The 19,698-nt window shown below is 45.0% G+C and overlaps 1 protein-coding gene across 1 annotated transcript in view; it reads right to left on the minus strand.

The window, feature by feature from the left end:
- Positions 1–19,698, minus strand: part of CFAP57 (cilia and flagella associated protein 57) — a gene marked incomplete at its 3' end in the record, with an annotated part of 68,916 nt that overhangs the window by 6,880 nt on the left and 42,338 nt on the right. Inside the window, exons 18-22 of the mRNA XM_081307716.1 lie at positions 18,827–18,970; positions 13,454–13,570; positions 12,030–12,164; positions 11,803–11,946; positions 4,380–4,512 (exon numbers count right to left, since the gene is read on the minus strand). Coding sequence (XP_081163842.1) covers positions 4,380–4,512; positions 11,803–11,946; positions 12,030–12,164; positions 13,454–13,570; positions 18,827–18,970 — 673 coding nt within the window. The remainder of the gene's footprint in view (positions 1–4,379; positions 4,513–11,802; positions 11,947–12,029; positions 12,165–13,453; positions 13,571–18,826; positions 18,971–19,698) is intronic.

Raw genomic sequence — 19,698 nt, forward strand, 5'->3', positions numbered from 1 at the left:
AATTTTGAGTGGATTAATAGAATTTATGTTACCATGATTTATGTAACTGCTGGTCGCAGCTGAGCCATGTAGTATACAATGATTCAATTTCCTTTTCAATATAATAATTTGCTTTCCCTGGAGTTAATTATTTTGTTTTTTTTATTTGCTTGATTTTATAGGTACATGCTGCTAATTCAGTCTCAATTCTCTAGCTGTTGTGTAAATGTCCTCTCACTAGGTATTTAGACATTCTATCAACTTCATCAGGTGCCTTCTTACCTGTCCAGTCTTGACTGAGTACTTGCCAGTTCTGTGGTACAGCTACTACATGGGGCTCTTTGTCCACCATCATTTTGGGGGTTTCTTTTTGCCTCTTTCAAATTCAAATGTCCTGATTCTTGAATCCCATGTCTTTCTTGTTTTACTTCCTCACTTTTTTTTCCTGGTACAGAACACCCATTAGTGGCTTCCTGAGACCCCTGAACATCTGAAAATGTCTTAATTCCACCCTCTCCCTTGATTGATTGCTTGCCTGGTATGAAGGGTAATATGGATTGTCAACTTGATTGGATTAAGACACTTTTGTGTATGTTGATGAGAGTGTTTCCAGAAATTATTGAAAATGCGGGACAGCAAACTAAGGAGGACAGACCAACCCCAAATATGGACTGTACAGCCCAATGGGACAGGAGGGCAGAGAAAAAGGGAAATCAACTTGGACACAGGCACCATTTTCTCTCTCTCAGAGGGTGCTTGGACTAACCAGTAACTCCACAGGGCATTCCCAGGCCTCAGGTCCTAGACTGGGGCTGCACCACTGGTCCCTCTTCTGAGCTCTAGCTTCTTGGACTGAACAGCTACTGGCTTATCCAGTTCTTTAGTGTGTAGACAGCCATTATAAAACTCCACGGTTTCTGACCCTGTAAGCCAATCTAATAAATCCCCTTTTATAAGTCAGTCAGTCTGTCTGTCTGTCTATCTATCTATCTAATCTCCTGTCTGTCTGTCTATCTATCTAATCTCCTGTGTTTCTGTTTCTTTGCAGAACCTGACTAATACAAATGGGTATAGAATTCTGCACTGGAAATCATTTTCCTTTGGAAGATTAAAAGCCCTGGTCCATGTCTTCTGGCTTCCAGCTAGCTTCTAACTTCTAGCTATTGCTAAGAAGTCCAATGCAATTGAGATTTGTTATTATTGTTTGATAGTTTTAGATCCTCTAATACCACAGGCTAAATGAAGAAGCCCTTTTTTCCACTGTGATACATGGATGATTAAAAAATTTTAAAAATTATATGCTGTATAATTTTCATATATGCTCAAGTTTGGATCAGGAATGTCCCCCAAAGGCCCCTGTGTTGAAGTCTTGGTCTTTGACCTGTGGTGCTATTGGGAGGTGGTGGAAACACTGGGAGATGGGCCCTTGTGGGAGAAAGGTAGGTTATTGGGGGCATGTTCGTAAAGGAGAAAATGGGACCTTGGCACCTTCCTTTCCCTCTGCTTCCTAGCTGCCATGGGGATAAACAGGCCTCTGCTACCATGTACGTCCACTCATGGCATACTGTGTCATCACAGATTCAAAGCAACAGGGCCAAATGACCATAGGCTGAAACCTGTGGAACTATGAATCAAAAGAAACCTTTTCTCCTTTAAGTTGATTATCTCAGGTGTTTTGTCATAGTGGTAGGAAGCTGACCAACATAACAAAAAATTTACCATCCTAAATATACAGTTCTGTAGCTTTCAGTACATTCACACTGTTGTACAATTACCACCCAAATCTCCATCCATCTTCATATAAGCCAACTAAAACTTTGTACACATTAAACACTAACTCCCCATTATTCTTTATTCCCCAGTCCCTAGAAACCATCATTCTATTTTTCTTTCTTTCTTTTTTTTTGGTACTGGGGATTGAACTCAGGGGCACTCGACCACTGAGCCATATCCCCAGCCAGCCCTATTTTGTATTTTATGTAGAGAATTGCTTAAGGTCTTGCTAAGTTGCTGAGGCTCCTCTTGAACTTGCTAGCCTCTTTCCTCAGCCTCCCAGGTTGCTAGAATTAAAGGCATGTGCCACCATACCCAGCAATGGAATTGATTCCTTAATTTTCAGCTTGTTCACGGTTAGTATATAAAGAATACAATTGCTCTTGTACATTGATTTTGTATCCTATAATTAGGATTTTAAAAAATTTTTTTTGTTTGTAGATGGATTCAATACCTTTATTTTATTTATTTACTTTTATGTGGTGCTGAGGCACAAAACCAGTGCCTCATACATGCTAGGCAAGCGCTCTATCACTGAGCCACAACCGCATCCCTGTAATTGGGATTTTTGATTCTCTATATGCAATCTCTCTCTATCCCGCCCTTGGAAGTTTGGAGGAGTTTTTTCTTTGTACTTTTGCGATTTGAGATTTCATGATCATAGACTTGTTGTGGGTACTTGTAGCCATTATATTGGATACTAGGTAGATCTAAGAGCTTCTTAGATTTTTTTTTCTCCTGTTTTCAGCCCTATCTTCATCTGTATTTCCAGAGATATCTGCTACTGATAATTCCTGAGATTTCTGAGGGTTTTGTGGTTTATATTAGGTTCTCCTGTCCTCCCCTCCCCCACGCTTACCATTTCTGGTTTAGGATTTAGGCTTCTTGGGCCTATTTAATCAGTTCCCAGCTCTCAAAATTTTGTCTCTTACTCCTTTTGTGTTCTCCTTTTTTCTTATGGTTTATTTGTGCCATTTTAGCTTATTTTAAAGTAGCCATCTTTAGTAACTGAAAAGCAGGTGTGTCTTTTAGATCTGTTAGTTGATTGTCATGTGTATGAAAATTTAATATAAATGTTTAAATTTAATATAAACTTTTATATTATTTAATATAATATTATTATATTAAATAAGAGAAATTTGACAATTTCTCTTACTCAGATAAACAATTCTTAAATACCAACTGAACTGGCCAATTTCCTTCCCTTTTTTTTCTTTTTTGTAGTTGTAGATGGACATAATGACTTTATTTTATTAATTTATTTTTTCTGTGGTGCTGAGGGTCGAACCCAGTGCCTCATGCATGCTAGGCAAGCGCTCTACCACTAAACTACAGCCCCAGCCCCCCAATTTCTTATATAACTTGAGAATGTATATTTTGAGCTGACTTGTCTTGGTGGGCCATTCAAAATCAGAGGTCAGGGCTGGGGATGTGGCTCAAGCGGTAGTGCGCTCGCCTGGTGTGCGTATGGCCCGGGTTCAACCCTCAGCACCACATACAAACAAAGATGTTGTGTCCGCCAAGAACTAAGAAAAAATAAATAAATATTAAAAAAAAAATCAGAGGTCAGACATAGGCATTCCATGATCATGGTGCACAATTGATACAAATGAATGCTGCTCGAGTAAAACCTTTCAGCTACTTCCCCCCAGTGATAATATTGTAAATACCTACCATACATGAGACAACTGACATTTTCCCTAATCCATAGCCATGGGATGTTTCAGTTTATCCAGGTCTCTTAAGTTTTATTCCTGAACACAAACCACCACAAATGAAATACTTGAACTATGCTGGATTACTTTTCATAGATAAACCTTATACCTATGGATGTATCCGTTGTCCTTATGTAGATACCTAAAGAATGTTTCTTTATTGCCTGAAATGTCTATAATTTTTCCATCCACTGTTATGCAGCATTCCGTTCAAAAAGATCCATGTGGTAAATTTCTCATAGAATTTGGTGTCAGGCAAAGGCTTGTTTCTCCAGGAAAAAAACTTCCTTTTGCCATACAAGGACAACTATTTAAATAATAATATTTTCTTATTTCCCCTTTTATCTTGGCTATTAGTAATTCAGAGGCACCTGGAGTTATAACTAACTCATCGATTATTTCTTTTGTAATCATTCCTCTCCCCCTTTAATAGTTTCTCATCTTTTGGTCTTCATTTTAATTGTACAGATCCACAATCCCTTGACCACAATTCTAAAATGCAGAAAGATTTAAAAAAGGAATGCTTTTTTAAATTCATGAAGCTTAGGGTGAATATTCATATATCACTACAGAATACCAAAACATTTAATTTTTAGGGCACTACCCTGCACCCCTTTAAGGACATTACATAACATGTAGTATGCTCTCTCTAAAGCCTGAAAGATTCTCAATTCCAAATTGTAGCTAACTTGGGATTTCAGACAAGAGATGTGGACATGTGAGTGTTTGAATGTAGGCTGATCCTCACCATCCTACATATCTTTTGGAGTGCAAGCATGTGGCATGGAGAAGTTCTCAGAGGGCCATAGTGGATGTGACCTAATACAAGAGGAAGCTAAAGAGAGACCTGCTTATGGTTGCCATTGGTCCCTTCATCCCAATGCCCATCTCCCTAGCCACTGATGACATTACCTGTCTCTTGATCTTCTTGTGTTCGGATTTTTTTGGACAGTTTCAGAGCAGCTTCAAGGTCATAAACTTGAGAGCGGGTGAACTTCAGTTCCCTACGGAGTTCATTAATTTCCTTGATTAAGGAAACATTTTCCTTTAGAAAAGAAGGAACAAGAGTGAATATGTATGAATGAGTGACTGTTGGACACAAGGCATGGGATTGAGGGGGTGGGAATGGACAGTGTTGGTCTGGACCCAGGTTAACTCTCTGGATCTCTCTTGGGGTATGAGTATATTTGGCTTTCTCATTGTTCAGCCTCTCAAGGTAATAGCTAACTTACTTTCAGGTGAGCTCAGCACTATTCCCATCCATCTGAGCTCTTTTGAACAGCATCAATGTTTTCCTAAGTACTTTTTACACAACTTTAATGTATTTAAGCATCATAATAACCCTATGGCTAGATTCTATTACAATCATACTTTTTTTGGGGGGTGCAGAGATTGGACCCAGGGTCTCACACACACTAAGCACACTATGTCCAGCCCCTATGATCACAATTTTATAGAAGAGGAACCTCAGGCCCAGAGGTTGTGTAACTTAGCAAGTGGCTGAGTAAGGATTCTAAGCCTAGTGGTCTGGTTCCAGAGCTCTTAAATACTGAGCTGTCCTTTATTCATTTTTTCCCATTCATTTGTTGAATCTACATTTATGGGGCATCTGCTATGTCCCTCGGAATGCAGACTTCGGAAATAAAGCATGATCTCTGTCCTCAACATCATTCTATTTAGTAACACAGAAAAATAATCTGATAATTAACATCAGCTGTATCCACTGGAAATTCACTTCTCTTGTTTGTGTTTGACAAATATCCATCCATCTCCATCCAATACCTTATAGTGAATACCCATCATGCACCAGCCACTGTGATGATCCTGGCATTTTCAAAGTGAGACCTGGCCTCTGCTCTTGGTGGGGGATATGGGCTCATTTTAGCACGGAGCCACCTTGCTAAGGTGGAGGATAGGTCACAGAGGAAAGGCACTTAGTCAAGCCTGAATAGTGAATGGATTGCTAGGAACTGACCCCTGAGCTGAGGCTTAAAGGAGGTTCTCAAGAGAGGGTAAAGGGTGTCCCAGAGAACTGGAATAATAGGAGTCAGGACAGAGAAGTGTGAAACAGTTGACATAGGGGGACGGTAGCAGTTCTATATCACTATGAGATGGAAGAGGGAAGTAGAAGAGAGCGTGAATGAAATTTACTACAGGCCAGCTGCTGGGGTGCTGTGTGCTGGGACCAGATAGTCTCTTCTCCTTTTCCCACACCTCAAGCTTCTACCTTCCATTTCATATTTAGCATAGGGGCCCCAGGTGGCACTAAGGAGGAGGCCCCACGGGTCCAGAGAGACTCACTGCTTTGTTCCTAGAGCCCCTGGCCTCAGAATTCAGTTTGCTTATCATAGAGCCCCACCTAGGACTGTGAATAAATCATCTGAGCATCTTGTTAAATGAAGCTGCTGTTTGGTGGGTCTTGGGTGGGGCCTGAGAGTCTGCATTTTTAACCAGCTCCCAAGGGATGTTGCTGTGGCTTGTCTGCAGGTCAAATCTACATGAAATGGGCCTTGTCCAGGAATGAACTTGGGGCACAGTCTTAGAAGTGGGGAGTATGGGTCAGGGCTGGGCAGATCTCAGGCACCCTTCTCACTGATTTGTGCTAGATAAGCCCTTCTCTGCTAAGGGTATGGGCCCCTCAAGCCAGGAAAGAGCTGGGACTGCTGAAGATATCCCAGATTCCTTCCCTCCAGAGACTCTTCCTTTAAAAATAGATCTAGACTTTTAGAAGCTCAATATATCACTTACTTTCAGTTTTTCTCACTAAAAAAGATTCCCTCGCTCTTGGATGAAATGCCCAACCCTCACTGCCAAACCTGTTGTTCCCCAGGCCAGGCTTTGTGTCTATTTTTCTGTGTCAGCAGATTTTCTCCATGCAATGCTTTACCCTTCTAACCAATCCAGGCCTTGGTGATGAATTGCCTACATTTACTTTCCAGATGCTGCCCAGTGAAACTCTCTGATAGTCCCCTCCCCTGGAACTTCCCCATGCCAACTTTATATCATGACATGATTGATTTAATATATATTTATTGCTAAAACCCTGGATCCTGCCCTTGCATGTAAGAGGTGCTCAAAAAATATTTGTGGGATGGATAGGCAAATCAATATGAATGCACTGCATACCAGGTTGAAATAAGAGAAGATACTTACTAATAAAGAAATTAAGGGGTAAGGGTCAGGTAGAGGAGACTAGAATAGAAGAGAGGGTCTTAAAAAGAACCACAAGAAAGTCACAGGCAAACTTGCTGGCTTGGGAGCTCTCTCTATTCTTGGTTGGTTTTGCTTAGCTTCACTTGTAAAGTAATAATGGCAATCAGAATGAAGACTAGAAACTCAAAGTACCACTAAAAAAAAATTTGTTGTTGTATATGGATAGCATGCCTTTATTTTGTTTAGTTTTATGTGGTGCTAAGGGTCGAACCCAGTGCCTCACATGTGCTAGGTGAGCACTCTGCCACAGAGCTGCAGTCCCAGCTCCTCAAGATACCATTTTGAGCCCTCTCAGGTTACATCTTTAGTTATTTCCTTTTCTTGGTCATTTCCTTTTATCACAGAATCCTACTGATTTTGTGCTGGAGCTGCACCTTGTATTCACCTTGCTGTGATTATAACTGGCTCTTGGTCCCTCTCTCCTCTAGGACTATTGTGGTCCCACGGGAGCCCCTGCCCTAGTTTCTCCCTCCCCCCTCTACCACCTACACCCTGTGACTGGGATTTCTGGCTCCTGGTATATTTTGGTATGGTTGTTAATGATCCCACTGCCAGCCTTTGACACTTCCATGATCCTTCCTTGCCTAAATGGGCATCTCCAGGGCATGATTCCATCCTTATTAGAGTGTGATTGAGGCCCATGGCTCAATGAAAACTGATTCTCTTGTTTGTTCGTCCCTTTCTTCCTTCCTTCATCCAAAAACCAAGTCATCTATTAACCAGTTGTTCTTGAAACTTGCTGTGCTCTGGTCAATGTGCTGAACAGGGAAGGTTCCTCTAGGCTAATGCAGAGAGATGCCATCAGAGTTAGAAGCAGGGGCCCAACCCAGTGTGAGGAAGGTTCTCAGGGGAGACTGAGGTTGGAGAAGAGTATTCCAGGCCTGGAGCCAACAGGGAGCAAGCAGAACACAAACACTAAAAGCTTGCTATTAAGAATAAAAACAAGAATAATCATAATTGCAAGGGTCAATTGGATTCTCACAACATATCAAACATTTTACATAATCACCTTATTTCATCCTTACAACCACCTTATAGAGTAGGCATTATAGGACTTGCTTTGGATGTAGAAATAACGCAGAGGATAAATGGTAGCTCCCAAGGGATGTTGCTATGGCTTGTCTGCAGGCCACACTTTGACTAGCAAAGTCTTGCAGGTCAAATCTACATGAAATCGGTTTAAAGATGCCTGTCTGCCTCCAAAGTGCCCTGTTCCTCCCTGACTGCTGCCTTCAGACACTACTCTGTCACCACTCATTTACCTCCATTCCAATATCTTGCATAATGTGATGGCTAACGACATCCCCAATGAGTACAGGTTGGGTTCTTTATAAAATGTTTTCAAGGGTGGCCACAGTTCCGAGGAGTCCAAAGATCACACTCAGGTCAACTGTATGTACATTTGGTAGCTTTGTGAATTAAAAATTAACACACCAGGCTTCTGAGCCCTGTGTTCTGATAGCTCCCTGGTCAGGATAGCTTTTATAAACTCCTACAGTTCTCCAGACCCATTTAAGTACTCAGCTGCAGGAAAAATCTGACCTGAGCCTGGGAAATGTGAGAGAGACTAACTTGGGTAGAGGATGCTAAGGTCCATATATATGGAGGTTTCTAAACAAAGGGGCTATACCTAGCTAGGGTGACCAGAACTGCCATAGGCCTTTGGAACAGCCTGATGACCCTGGCTGTTCTTTCAGACACCCTTGATGGGCAGGGCAGGGAAAGAAATGTCTGTAGCACCACCTTCTGGCAGGCTCAGAGTCAACTATCTTTTGAAAAAAAGCAAGCAACAGATGCATTCATTGCTCTAGTAACTTGGAAACCTGGCATCCGGTGGTGTCTTTCTGGAACTCACAGTCGGTGGCATCTCCATCTGTCTAATTGCACAAAATGAACCATCTCAGACTCCTTTTCTGCTCTTCTTTTCACCTATATCTTGTGTTTAAGACATTTCTATTTGTCATTTCTGCTCTGAAATGCCTTCTGACATCATAACTTGCCCCTTTCTAAGGGGCAAATGCCCTCTCATTTACCTTTAATGCAATAGCAATCTCCTAATGAGTTTCCCTACCACCTGACTCTTTAGAGTGCCTATGGAGTGCCTCCAGTCTGTCTACCATGCCAAAGGAGTCCATCTTTACGAAACAAAGATAACATCCGTGCCAGCTTAAGAAGTCTTTCAGGTCATGGATGTGCTCAGGATGAATCTCATGATCCTGGCATGGTGTGGAAGGCCCTTTTCAACCTGACTGTAGACTACCTACCATTTCAATGGGACCTTTCTCTCCACCCCAACACTTTGCAACAAACTGAGGTCTGTGGACTCATGGGGTCTGCAACCATCTCTGTCCCCCCAAGACCCTCTCCTTTCTTTTTCTCAGGTTATTCTCTCTTCCCCTAGTTGGTCCCTGACTACCCTCTATCTACCCTGAGCTCAGCTCAAATGCCACCTTCCCTCAGAAATCTTCCATCGGTCTCCAAGGCATAATTGCACTCTGCTTCCCCCCATTAGCCCACTGCACTGGGATATACTAAATGGAGAAGAGATTACTTGAACCTGGTCCAAGTTTCCTGGGAGGAGCTTCTTGAGGGTAGGGACACCCTCACATTCATCTTGGAATCTTCCATGGCTAAAACAAACCTTACTGTATACGAGGCTCTCAAATGTGAACTGAATGTGTGTCCTAGATGTTTGTATTCCATAGCAACTCTAATTTCCATATCTGCAAGTATGCTGAGAATGCAGCAGGGAGGCCCCGAGCTCCTATCTGAATATACAAATGAGAAAGTGGCCTCATTTTTTGTTATTTTCTAATGAGTAGCTCTCAAATGCCATGTCCATCCCAGCTTTCCTCAGCCTTTTGGATTAAGGTGCCAGGGACCCAGCAGCTGCAGACACAGTTTCAGCAGGCTCCTGACAAACTCTTGCCAAAGGAGCAGGAGCACTTGAACACCAGCTGGGGGTCTGGAATCAGTTGTGCTGTCCCTTCACCCACCCCCAGGAGCAGCTACCCTGGCCCTTGGTTCCTATATGCAGTCTTTGTTAAGAAGAAGGGAAGGGAAATGACATTTTTTTATACACTTATTCTGTCCCAGGCCAGTGCCTTGTACTTTGCAAAGGTTATCCTGTTCAGTCCTCATAGTAACCACAGGGGTTAGTGTTTTCCTCTCCATTTTATAGATAAGGAGGGCATCTCCTGGAGAAGTCAAGGAATTTACCCATGTTCTGCTGGCCAAAGAGTGGCAGGAGCAGCACAACTCAGATCTACACAGTGACAGTGCCCATTTGCCTTCCATATCCTGGCTGGGAACATGATTCCAAGCTGAGGTTTGCTTGTATAAACCCTGCCATCTGGCCTGGCCCTGGCCCAGTCCTTCTTCAATTTTAACATCAAATAAGGAAACAATTTTTAGCATCCAGAACAGCCGTTCGAAAGTTTTCCTTTAAAAAAAACCTTCCTAACTTTTTGCAAACAGAATCCTACACAGAGCCCCACTGTGATCAGCAAGGAGCCTCTCTGGTTGAGGGGGAATGAACTCTGAGCCTGCCCACAGGGCCCCTTTCTTGTTCCCTATTGTTATCTGAGTCAATTCTCTGGATCCACAGGACTGCAAAGCACCTAGGCTTACAATGCTGCTTGGGAAGACACTCTTCTGGGGACTGGGCTTATGGGAGGGGCTGGGCTGGATAGGAGCTCTGCTGTATCTCCTTTTCTCCCCATCCCCACCTTGGCTTGGGGGGAACAGGAGAGGAAAAGAGGACACGATGTCTGCCCTGTCAGCCTCGTGTGGACTCCTGCATCCTATGACCAGCCTATGGTCTTCAGTTCCTTTCTTCTCTCCTTTTAGGACTGACATTTGCTTTGGATATCTTGCTTGGCATAGAGAAAGGGACCCAGTCTTCAGAGGACCTCTCCGGCTTGTGTGCCAGTACAGGCAGGGCACTTGAGACTTCAGCTATGACACCTGCTGACAAATATTCCTCTGTCATTCTGGTCCCACTGCCCAGTTTGCTACATTCCAGGGCCCAGGAATCTCTCAGTGCTCTGGGCACTTAAGGCCCCTTGCAATGGCTCTGTGTGGGGCTGTTGGCGCCAAGGGTCCTGCCTACTGGATCTACTCCCCTTTCTGGGCCTCTGACTGCTTTTGTGGCCCAGAGTTGAGTGATGGTTTGATGGAGGAGGTGGGGCTGGTGGTAAAATGACCTGAGACCAGCCATGCCTGGGTCTGGCCTGAGTTGCAATGTGCTCTGCCTAGCTATGTGTGCACTACCCAACTTAGGCTCTAGTTTCAATCTAACTGCAACCTGTTCCCATTCCAGCATTTTAATTAGGCTATTAAAGAAATGTAAATATAAGAAGGTATGTGTTTTATAAATGTGATTCCGATGTTCTCTTTTGATATTAATTCACCTTAATTGCCTCAGATGATACTGATACCAAACAGAAATCTGGCAGGAGCCTCCTGACCAGCAGTCCTGACAACATGCTTAGGTGAGGTGGCAGTATTGGGGCCAGGCTCTCTGAGCAGCCCTGTGAAGGATCCTGGAGGTTGGGCATGAAGAATTTATTAAGTCAGAGTGGGGCCAGCTCAGGTGGGTGTGGTTTGCTCTGGACCAAGAGATAAGGGTAGAGACCCGTGGCATCAGCAAAGTGAGGAGAGGCAGGTGAGACAGGCGTGTCCTAGCAGGAGTGAGCATCAGAATAAAAAGTAGCAAAACAAAATAAGATGAAACAAGAGTTGGAAACGGAGGAGAGAAGACAGAGAGAGTGACTTAGGAGAGCTAAAATACTGTGGATGAAGGTCCTGAGGGACAGGATGGTGAGAGGAATGAGTCAGGACACAGGTGTGCTTTGGATAGAGATGGGGCAGGAAGAGGAACAGGGATGCTGGTGAATAAGGGGGCACAGAGATGCCTAGAAAGGTTCCTTGAGTGGGCTCTTGGCCATGGTCACAGACAGGGCAAGTTCTGAGTGCACAGAGGACAGCAGCCAAAAGGGAGCTGTAGGGAAAGCTAGTGGGTCCTCTGGATGCCTGGGGAGCCCCGAGGATGGTGGTCTCGGAGGGACTCATCTCGACAGCTTGGCCTCCTGGGGGGGGTGGCAAGGGTGTGTGCTGATACCTGCATGATTCGGACGTAGTCGGTGCGGTGCAGCTCGCTCTCCTTGAGCACCTTCTTCTTGATCGTGGCCAGGTTCCTCTCTAGGTGCTCCCGCTGGCGGGCGTACTCCTGCTGCAGGTCTGTGTTCAGCCCTGCCATCTCCACCTGATGGAGCCCAGGGGGTTCTCAGCAAGGAGGGGAGGCTGCAGAGCACAGGGCAGGGCAGGGCTGCAGGGGAGGCTGCTTACCATGTCTGCCCGCTGCACGTACTTCTCAAACAGACCTCGGACCTTCTCCTTCAGCAGCTGGGGCTCCTGGATATATGCCACACAGTTGTGAAGGTCTGTCTTAAACCATTTGACCACTGCTTCCAAGTCCCGCTCCTGCAATTAAAGACATTTACTTCGGGCACGGTGGGCCACACTCCAGGTAGATGGGCAGAGGCTGCAGACAGAGGCAACAGCACAGAGAGGGACAAGAGACATCTCTTCTGGGACTTACAGCTGACTGCCAGGGGACGCACTAGGCACGGAGACCTACAGGGCCTAGTGGCAGCACTGAAACTTTTGTGCACCTGCCTGGGCCAGGCATCTGAACAGCCTACAAGACCTGGTGCTTGATCCTTGAGAGACCATACACAAGGCTTCTTTTATTGGCTCTGGAATCCTTTCAGGACCATGGGGCTTAAAAGATGAGAGGAGGCTCATGTGTCTACTCATATTCCTCTAGAGCCAAGATAGATGGTAACATCACTCTCTGGCAGGTCCCTGGCCAGGGCTTGCGCAGCTCCCCTTATGAGCTCATCTAGTGCTTACCCCTCCTGACAGTAAGGAGACGTGGAAGGGTATGGAGATAACCCCACAGAACTGGGCTGCTTCTTCGGCCTATTTGGACTAGTTCCCCCTCTTCAATCATGTTTCTCTGATACATGTTTTCCCTGACCCTGACCTAGAAAGGGTATTTCCTTTCTTTTCACTCTTCTAGCTCTTTATCCATATTCCATAATTTTCTACCTTGCATTACAATAGGCACATGCCACAAGTCACCCATTAGCCTCTCCAGCCTGTGAAGGGCAGAATCTGAACCAGCTCATATTTGTAGCTCAGCAGCTTCTAGTAAATGTTTGATGTGGAGTAAATGCTTGAGGTGGAGGATGGAAATTCAATCTGATTCAGCAAATGTTACCAGGTGGCTAGTGGTGGGGGTGAAGGTTCAACTATGTCCTGGCCCAGGACCAGAAGACTCAGGATGCACTAACAACTATGGATGCTGGATGAATTTCTTAACCTCCTAATTATTTGGGCTGATTGTCCTTATTTATAAGATAAAGAGACTGGTGCAGATGATCTCTGAGGTTCTCCTAGCCTCATCAATCTTTTTGTCATAAAAACCCTTAAATACTGACTACAAATGCCCTCCTGAGAATGTTCTTCTCCAGGCCAAACAAGGCTAAAGCTAAGAATGTTCCTCCAGTACTGTCTTCCTACCCCTGATCACTGTTTTGTCGTCTCAGATGAATTCTGAAATCAGGCAGCACTGTGGGCAAATAAAGAACTTAAAATGGGAAGAGTGTTTTAGCGATGGGCAGGCTGTCCCTGAGAAGCCAGCTGCCCACTGCAGGTAGGTGCCAGATTCCAAGTGCAATCGTGCCAGACTCTGAAAATCCTCACACCTTCTGTTTCTCTTTGCGCATCTCTTGATCGGTGGCTCTTAGTTTCTGCCACAGCTCTGTGATGTTCAGTTCCAGTTGTGTGTTCTGTTTATGAAAACGCTCCAGCTCGGCTTCCATCTATAGAGAACAAGGGGAAAACGCACCAAGAAAAAGAAGGTGAGAGCTCACAAATATATTTGAGAACTGAAGTCTTCCAGTGTATATGTGCCCCAAGATCAGGGTATTATTTTTCAGTTTCCACCTGTATCCTCTGGAACGAAGCCTTTCTTCTTACTCCCCACCATCCTAAAAGCCCCCACCTCCTTGGCTGATGTGGCAATTCAGGGCCATGGATATCTATGGCTTGATGGGAAGTTTCCCACTTGGCCACCTTCTCTTTCCTTAATTGCTGATCCCTTTCTCAAATCCCTTCTAACTCCATGACTCTCAAGTACCGAAGTCTCAACTGTAACATGAGGCAGGTTCTCCAGGGAAGCATCCTCTTTGCTGCTTGGTGTGGTTGTATGAGTGAACCTCACCCTCAGGGGCCGCAGTCATTCTAAAGCAGAAAGCTTAGTCTAAGCAGAGTTTGAGGGACTGGCATGGCTCAGAGGTATACCCAACCTAAGGCATAAAACTGGAAAGAGGAGGTTAAGTCAAAACCTCTGTCTCATCATTCTATTGAAAAGGTCTTAAAAAGTATAACTGAGGGGTATCCCATCTTCAAAGGAAGATCAAGAAACCACTAGGGAGCTTCTGAAAGATTTTCTGTACATTGGTTTATTTTATTAACTAAAGATGTGTCAATGAGGGCTGGGTTATGGCTCAGCGGTAGAGCGCTTGTCTAGCATGTGTGAGGCTCTGGGTTCGATCCTCAGCACCAAATAAAAATAAATAAATAAAATAAAGGTATTGTGTCTAACTACACCTAAAAAAATAAATATTAAAAAAAAAGATGTGTGAATGATAACTGAAACTTCCCATTAGGATGAGATGGGCCGTGTGTGAGCTTGCAATGAACTGAATTCCTGCCAAAGCAAAAGGTGATACTTGATTTGCGCCCGAAATTTGGTGGACACTAGGATTCCTGTTACTAGGGACGCTCAGTGGCGGGGAATGCTACAGCTCATTGGATGTTTTTCATGGCTGGATGGAGTAGCCTCCAAGTCTATCCCAGGCCCTTTGCTCAGATTCAAGGCTCTTGTCTCTGTGGGCTACCAGAGGCCCCACTGAGTCACATCCATGTTCTAGACATAAAAAGGGATGCTTTTAGAATTATATTTTCTTTGTTACTGGGAACATTGTATTTTGACAGAATAGCCCTTTGACACAATAACCTGGCATAAAGGTGGCACTCAATACATACCTGAGTGAATGGATGGCAGTGTGAAGGGCAAAGGGAGCCATGTGGGTGGTGCAAGGAGAGGGTGAAATAACCTGCCTCCGGAAGAGGAGTGATAAGATAAGCAGGGAGTGTTAGCAAAGCTATGCAGAGCCACCTTGCACAGGATGCACACAAGGGTTGTTTCGGCACAGCTAGAGAAAGAACATGCCCATTGGAAAGGTCCGCCCAGCTGCTGTGGGATTAGGGATGTAGAACTGATTAAGAGGGAGTCTTGTCTTCCGGAAGCCTCAGGACCAGAGGGATAGGAGAAGTAAGTGGGAAGTGAGGGAGCAATGGGAGAAACAGAGAAGGTGAGCAGGTGGCCCCCAGAAAAGGGATGCTTCAGCTGGCTTTTGTAGGAACAGTAAATATTAGAGAACAAAAGGGAAGAGAGAATTGCAGGCAGAGAGCAGCCTACACACAGGGGACCAGAGGCGTGGCAGCCTGGTGTATCTTTACCAGTGGTTCCAGGTGGCTGCAGGAGGGGGCAGCAGGAGAAGGGGAGGAGGAGGGAGCTGGGAAGGTCACCTGAGCTGGGTCACCCAGGCCCCAAAGGTAGAGGATCAAATGGTGAGAAGTTTGGCCTTTATCTGAAAGCTCTGGGGGCTGCCAAGGTTTTGCCAAGAGTGGCATGAGCTGCCTGATTTCTTAGAGGCCCTCATGCAGAGGTTCCGGTGAAAAGAGCAAAACTGGGTCCAGGGAGACCAGCCAGGAGGCTGCTGCTGGGGCCCAGGTGAGAGATGATAGTGTCCTTGACCAGGCAAAATGTAAGAGAGAAAGGGGTTTCTCCCAATTTGTAGGGCTCCCAAAAGTCATGCCTGAGTGGCTATCGTCAACTGTGCCTCTCTACAATCTTAAGTCAGCAATGACAAGTTGAGTTAGAGTGGAAGAGAGATAACAGGACAGCATTTTAAAAATCTCTGCTATTTTTTCCCCTAAGGCAAACCCTCAAATTACTATTTTATAGAAAAAATTATGAAATATGTGAAATTTGAGTATTTATCTAGACTGCCAGAAGGCTATCTTAGTAGTTGGAAGAAGCATCCTTTTCCTAGCTCGGCTTCCATCTATAGAGAACAGGACTCCATCTACATTTCCATGTTATTCATCATACTCAGTAATTCTCAATGTAATGGGGGAGGGAGAGGGTGCATCCCCACCTCCTGCTCCCATAGGATATTTGGCAATGTCTGGAGACATTTTGGGTTGTAACACCCTGGGCAGGGGATACAACTACCTCCAGTGGGGAGAGACTAGGGATGCTGCCAAATGCCCTACAATGCACAGAACAGCCCCCACAACAGGTAATCAATAGGTTGATGTTGAGAAACCCTTACCAGATGAATAAATTGATAATTGGAAACCCAAACAACAAGGATCCAGAAACCTTTCCCCTAGGAAGGAGAGAGGGACCCTGGAGTTGACAGTGAAAAGCTGGAAAAGTGTATATGAAGGGTGGTACCTGAACTAAGGAAGGCTATATGTTCATTCAGAGGTCTCAGCTATACACATGAACCAAGGGTTGAGGCCTCCTTCCTGCAGAAGAGGAACTTCACAGGAGATCTGCAGTGGGTGGGCAGAATAAGTCTGATCCCCAGAGGAAAGTTCCAAGGCCAGAGGCCCCTTGAAGGAACCAGACCCAGATATCAGCCCTGGTGGCATCTGGCAGGGGGAGGAGGTAGGAGGGGCCTTATTAAAATCATTCTCAAGACACAAGCATATACCCTGCTGAGTATCAATGCCATGCTTGGCCCCTGTTACTGCTTGGGAAAGTAATAATCCCCCATGTATGCTGGGATGGAAAGTTAGCTGAGCTTTAGCAAATTGTGATCTTAAATCCAGGTGACAAATATGTCAAATGAGGAGAGAGAATTAGGACAGTGATTTTCAGGAGTCTGTGGCATACTGACCTTCCAGGAGAAAGGGGGCTCCAATCTTTTTCTTATCTTCTTGGGATGCTGCTATAGTCTGAATATATGTGTTCTTCCAGAATTTATATGTTGAAACCTCACCCCCAAGGTATTGGTATTAAGTGATGGGGCCTTTGGCGGGTGATTAGGTCACAAGGGTTTTTGATTCTCTTAATGGACTCGGTGCCCTTATAGAAGAGGCCTGAGGGAGGCTGTCAGCCATCCCCCTTTGCCCTTCTGCTTGAGGGCACAGAGCAGTTGGAACTATGAGATATAGGCCCTTCCAATATGGAATCTGCTGGCCCCTTGTTCTTGAACTTCTCAGCCTTTACAACTGTGAGCAATTAATTTCTGTTGTTTGTAAGTTACCTGGTCCAAAGTGTTTTATTACTAAAAGGACTAATCAATTTTTAGGCCCTGAAGTCATTCCAGAATGGTAGGAGGCCCTGAGAAGGCAGCTCTGTAGTTAGGTGAGTTCAGAGAGAACAGCCTACAGCTGCTAGGGACACAGTCACTGCCACAGTCTCTAGATTCCTTTGTGCCCCCATCCTTGGACCAATCCCCACCTAGTTTCTTTAATGAACCTCCTAGAAAAAAGGAGTCTTTTCACTGGGCTGACCAGCACCCGATTCTAGCAGGGTCATCAGTGGTGACATACTTGTACCTATTATCCTTACTTAGCACAACCAACTAGAAGATGGAGGGGGAAGCAGGATCCTATTTTGTCTAGAGTGGTCAGAGAAGGTTCCCTTGAAGAGGTGACATACAAGCTGAGACCTGAAAGATGCAAAGAAACCAGTCACGTGACAACTTGGGGTAAGAGCCTTCCAGGCAGAGGGAACAGCCCTGAAGAGATCTTAGGATGGAAAAAGCTTGGCTTGTTGTAGGGTCTGTCAGAAAACTGGTAGATGGAACAGGAAACAGAGGCTGGAGATGAGACTGGAGAGCTAGGGAGACGCCAGGTGGTGCAGGGCTTGTGGGACTTTGGATGTTATATTCAGGGTGGGATAGGACACCATTCATTAGAGCACTTTTGCTCTGACCACTCCCTGGAGACCAGGCTGAAGCCTGGAGTAGAGATCAGATAAGAAATGGTGGAGGCTTGGGTGAGGATAATAGCAGCAGGGAGGAACAATGGATTTGAAATATCTTTTGAAAATTGATTAGATAGATGTTAGTGATGGTTTGGATATCAGCTTAAGAGAAGGGATGAATTAAGAAAGACTTCTAAATTTCTACTTTAAGTAACTGGGTAGATCACAGTACCATTTTCTTTTCTTTGTGCATGTGAGACAAGCACTCTACCAACTGTGCTATATCCCCAGCACCCTCACTGTACCATTTTCTGAGAAAAAAAGAAACTGGAGAAAGGGTGAGGTTTTAAAATCAAGAATTTGGAGAGGAAAATGCAAGAAAAATAAAGAATTCAATTTTAGATCAACCACAGACCTCACTGTAAGCTACTTTCTGCCCCCCGAGGGGAGGCTGTGAGGTAAATACATGTCACAAGGGAATGCAATGTGTAGGGGTCCAGGGGACAAAGGGGAACACTTACACCTCACTGAACTCTCAGAAACCCTTGTCCAACTGATCTTGCTTCTAATCTCTCCTCTCTCTACCTTCATCCTGTTTGCTTTACAGAACATATTCTTAACTGTGTCCTTCTTGGCTCAGGAGTCTTTGAGGACTTCTTATTTCTTATCAGATTAAGAAACACCATGCCCTGGCCTGGGCCCGACCGTTTCCAGTTGAGAATCATTGAACTGGTGGGTTGTGCCAGGTGGTGAGGCCGTTGGCTGAGTATACACTGCCCTCTGGTGGTCGAAGGCCTGGGGCTGGTGTGCTGAGGGTAGGCAGGGCCCCAACTTATCCCAGAGCCCTACAGCAAGCTTAATTCTGAAGCATTTTACTTTCACACTACTGAGCCCTCAGTTGCGCCAGGGCTTTCCTCGTGGCATGGTCTGTGGAGTGGAGGCTGCACATACCTAGGGAGCAGAGAGGGACTAGAAAGGAGAGTTTACTTTCATTCCCGAGGCCAACTTGGAGTAGCGAAGGCAGAGAGAAGGTCTGAGAGGCTAGGGTGTCGCAGAGGGCTCTCACCTCCTGAATCTGTTCCTTCATCTCCTTGATCTCATTCTCTCGAGGTTCTATTTGCTTCTTCAGCTCTTTTATTTTGTAGTCAAGCACAAACTTGAACTTCTCTAGTTCTTGATTCTTCTTTTTCAGATCATAAATTCGTTTCTCCTAGGGGTAAGATGAGTGAGAAGTGAGAGATCACAAGGCCCTGGCATGTGGAATCGCTTTTGGGCAAGGAGTATAAATCCTGTGACTCTCCTGATTGAGGAGGCCCAGTCTTCTCTGCTCACTGGGGATACAAAGGCCAACTCTCCCCCACCAGGTCACAGCACTGATTCCTTAGCTTCTGTGCTTGCATACTGGGTTCAAGAGTTCAGAATTTACTTGTGGCCAGGAACCTCACTCACTCACTCACTCACTCATATATAGGTTTCCGGCAGCTGCATCTCCTTCCCACACTGCAGCTCTTCTACAGTGTGACCTTGATGCTTCTGTAGCAGCAGGTACAATCAAAGTTCCTCCCCTTGCATCTGGCTAAACTTAAGACTTACTTGTCATTTAGCAAATATACCTGAAGGGAGGCTGTGTGTCTTTCAAGACTCAATCAGAAAAGTCACATGGCTTCTACATGAGTCTACCCATTTTATCAAACATTTACTGAATGAACATCTTTTGCCAAGAATTGGAATGCCAAATATGGGTGTGGCATAATCTGTCCCTCAGGAGAAAACAAGAGCTAGGAAGGCAGATGTGGAAACAAACACAACCTCAAGCTGTGATAAGTGCTGTCAAGGAGGGGTGGTCTGTTTTGAGGGTGCTCGGCATACCCTGCTGGAGTGTCTGGTGGTGGCTCACAGGGGAAGTGAGAAGTGGGGGCTGGGGGGATGGGGAAGAAG

Source organism: Spermophilus citellus (assembly GCF_964194105.1).
Source record: "Spermophilus citellus genome assembly, chromosome: 9".
NCBI lineage: Eukaryota > Metazoa > Chordata > Mammalia > Rodentia > Sciuridae > Spermophilus > Spermophilus citellus.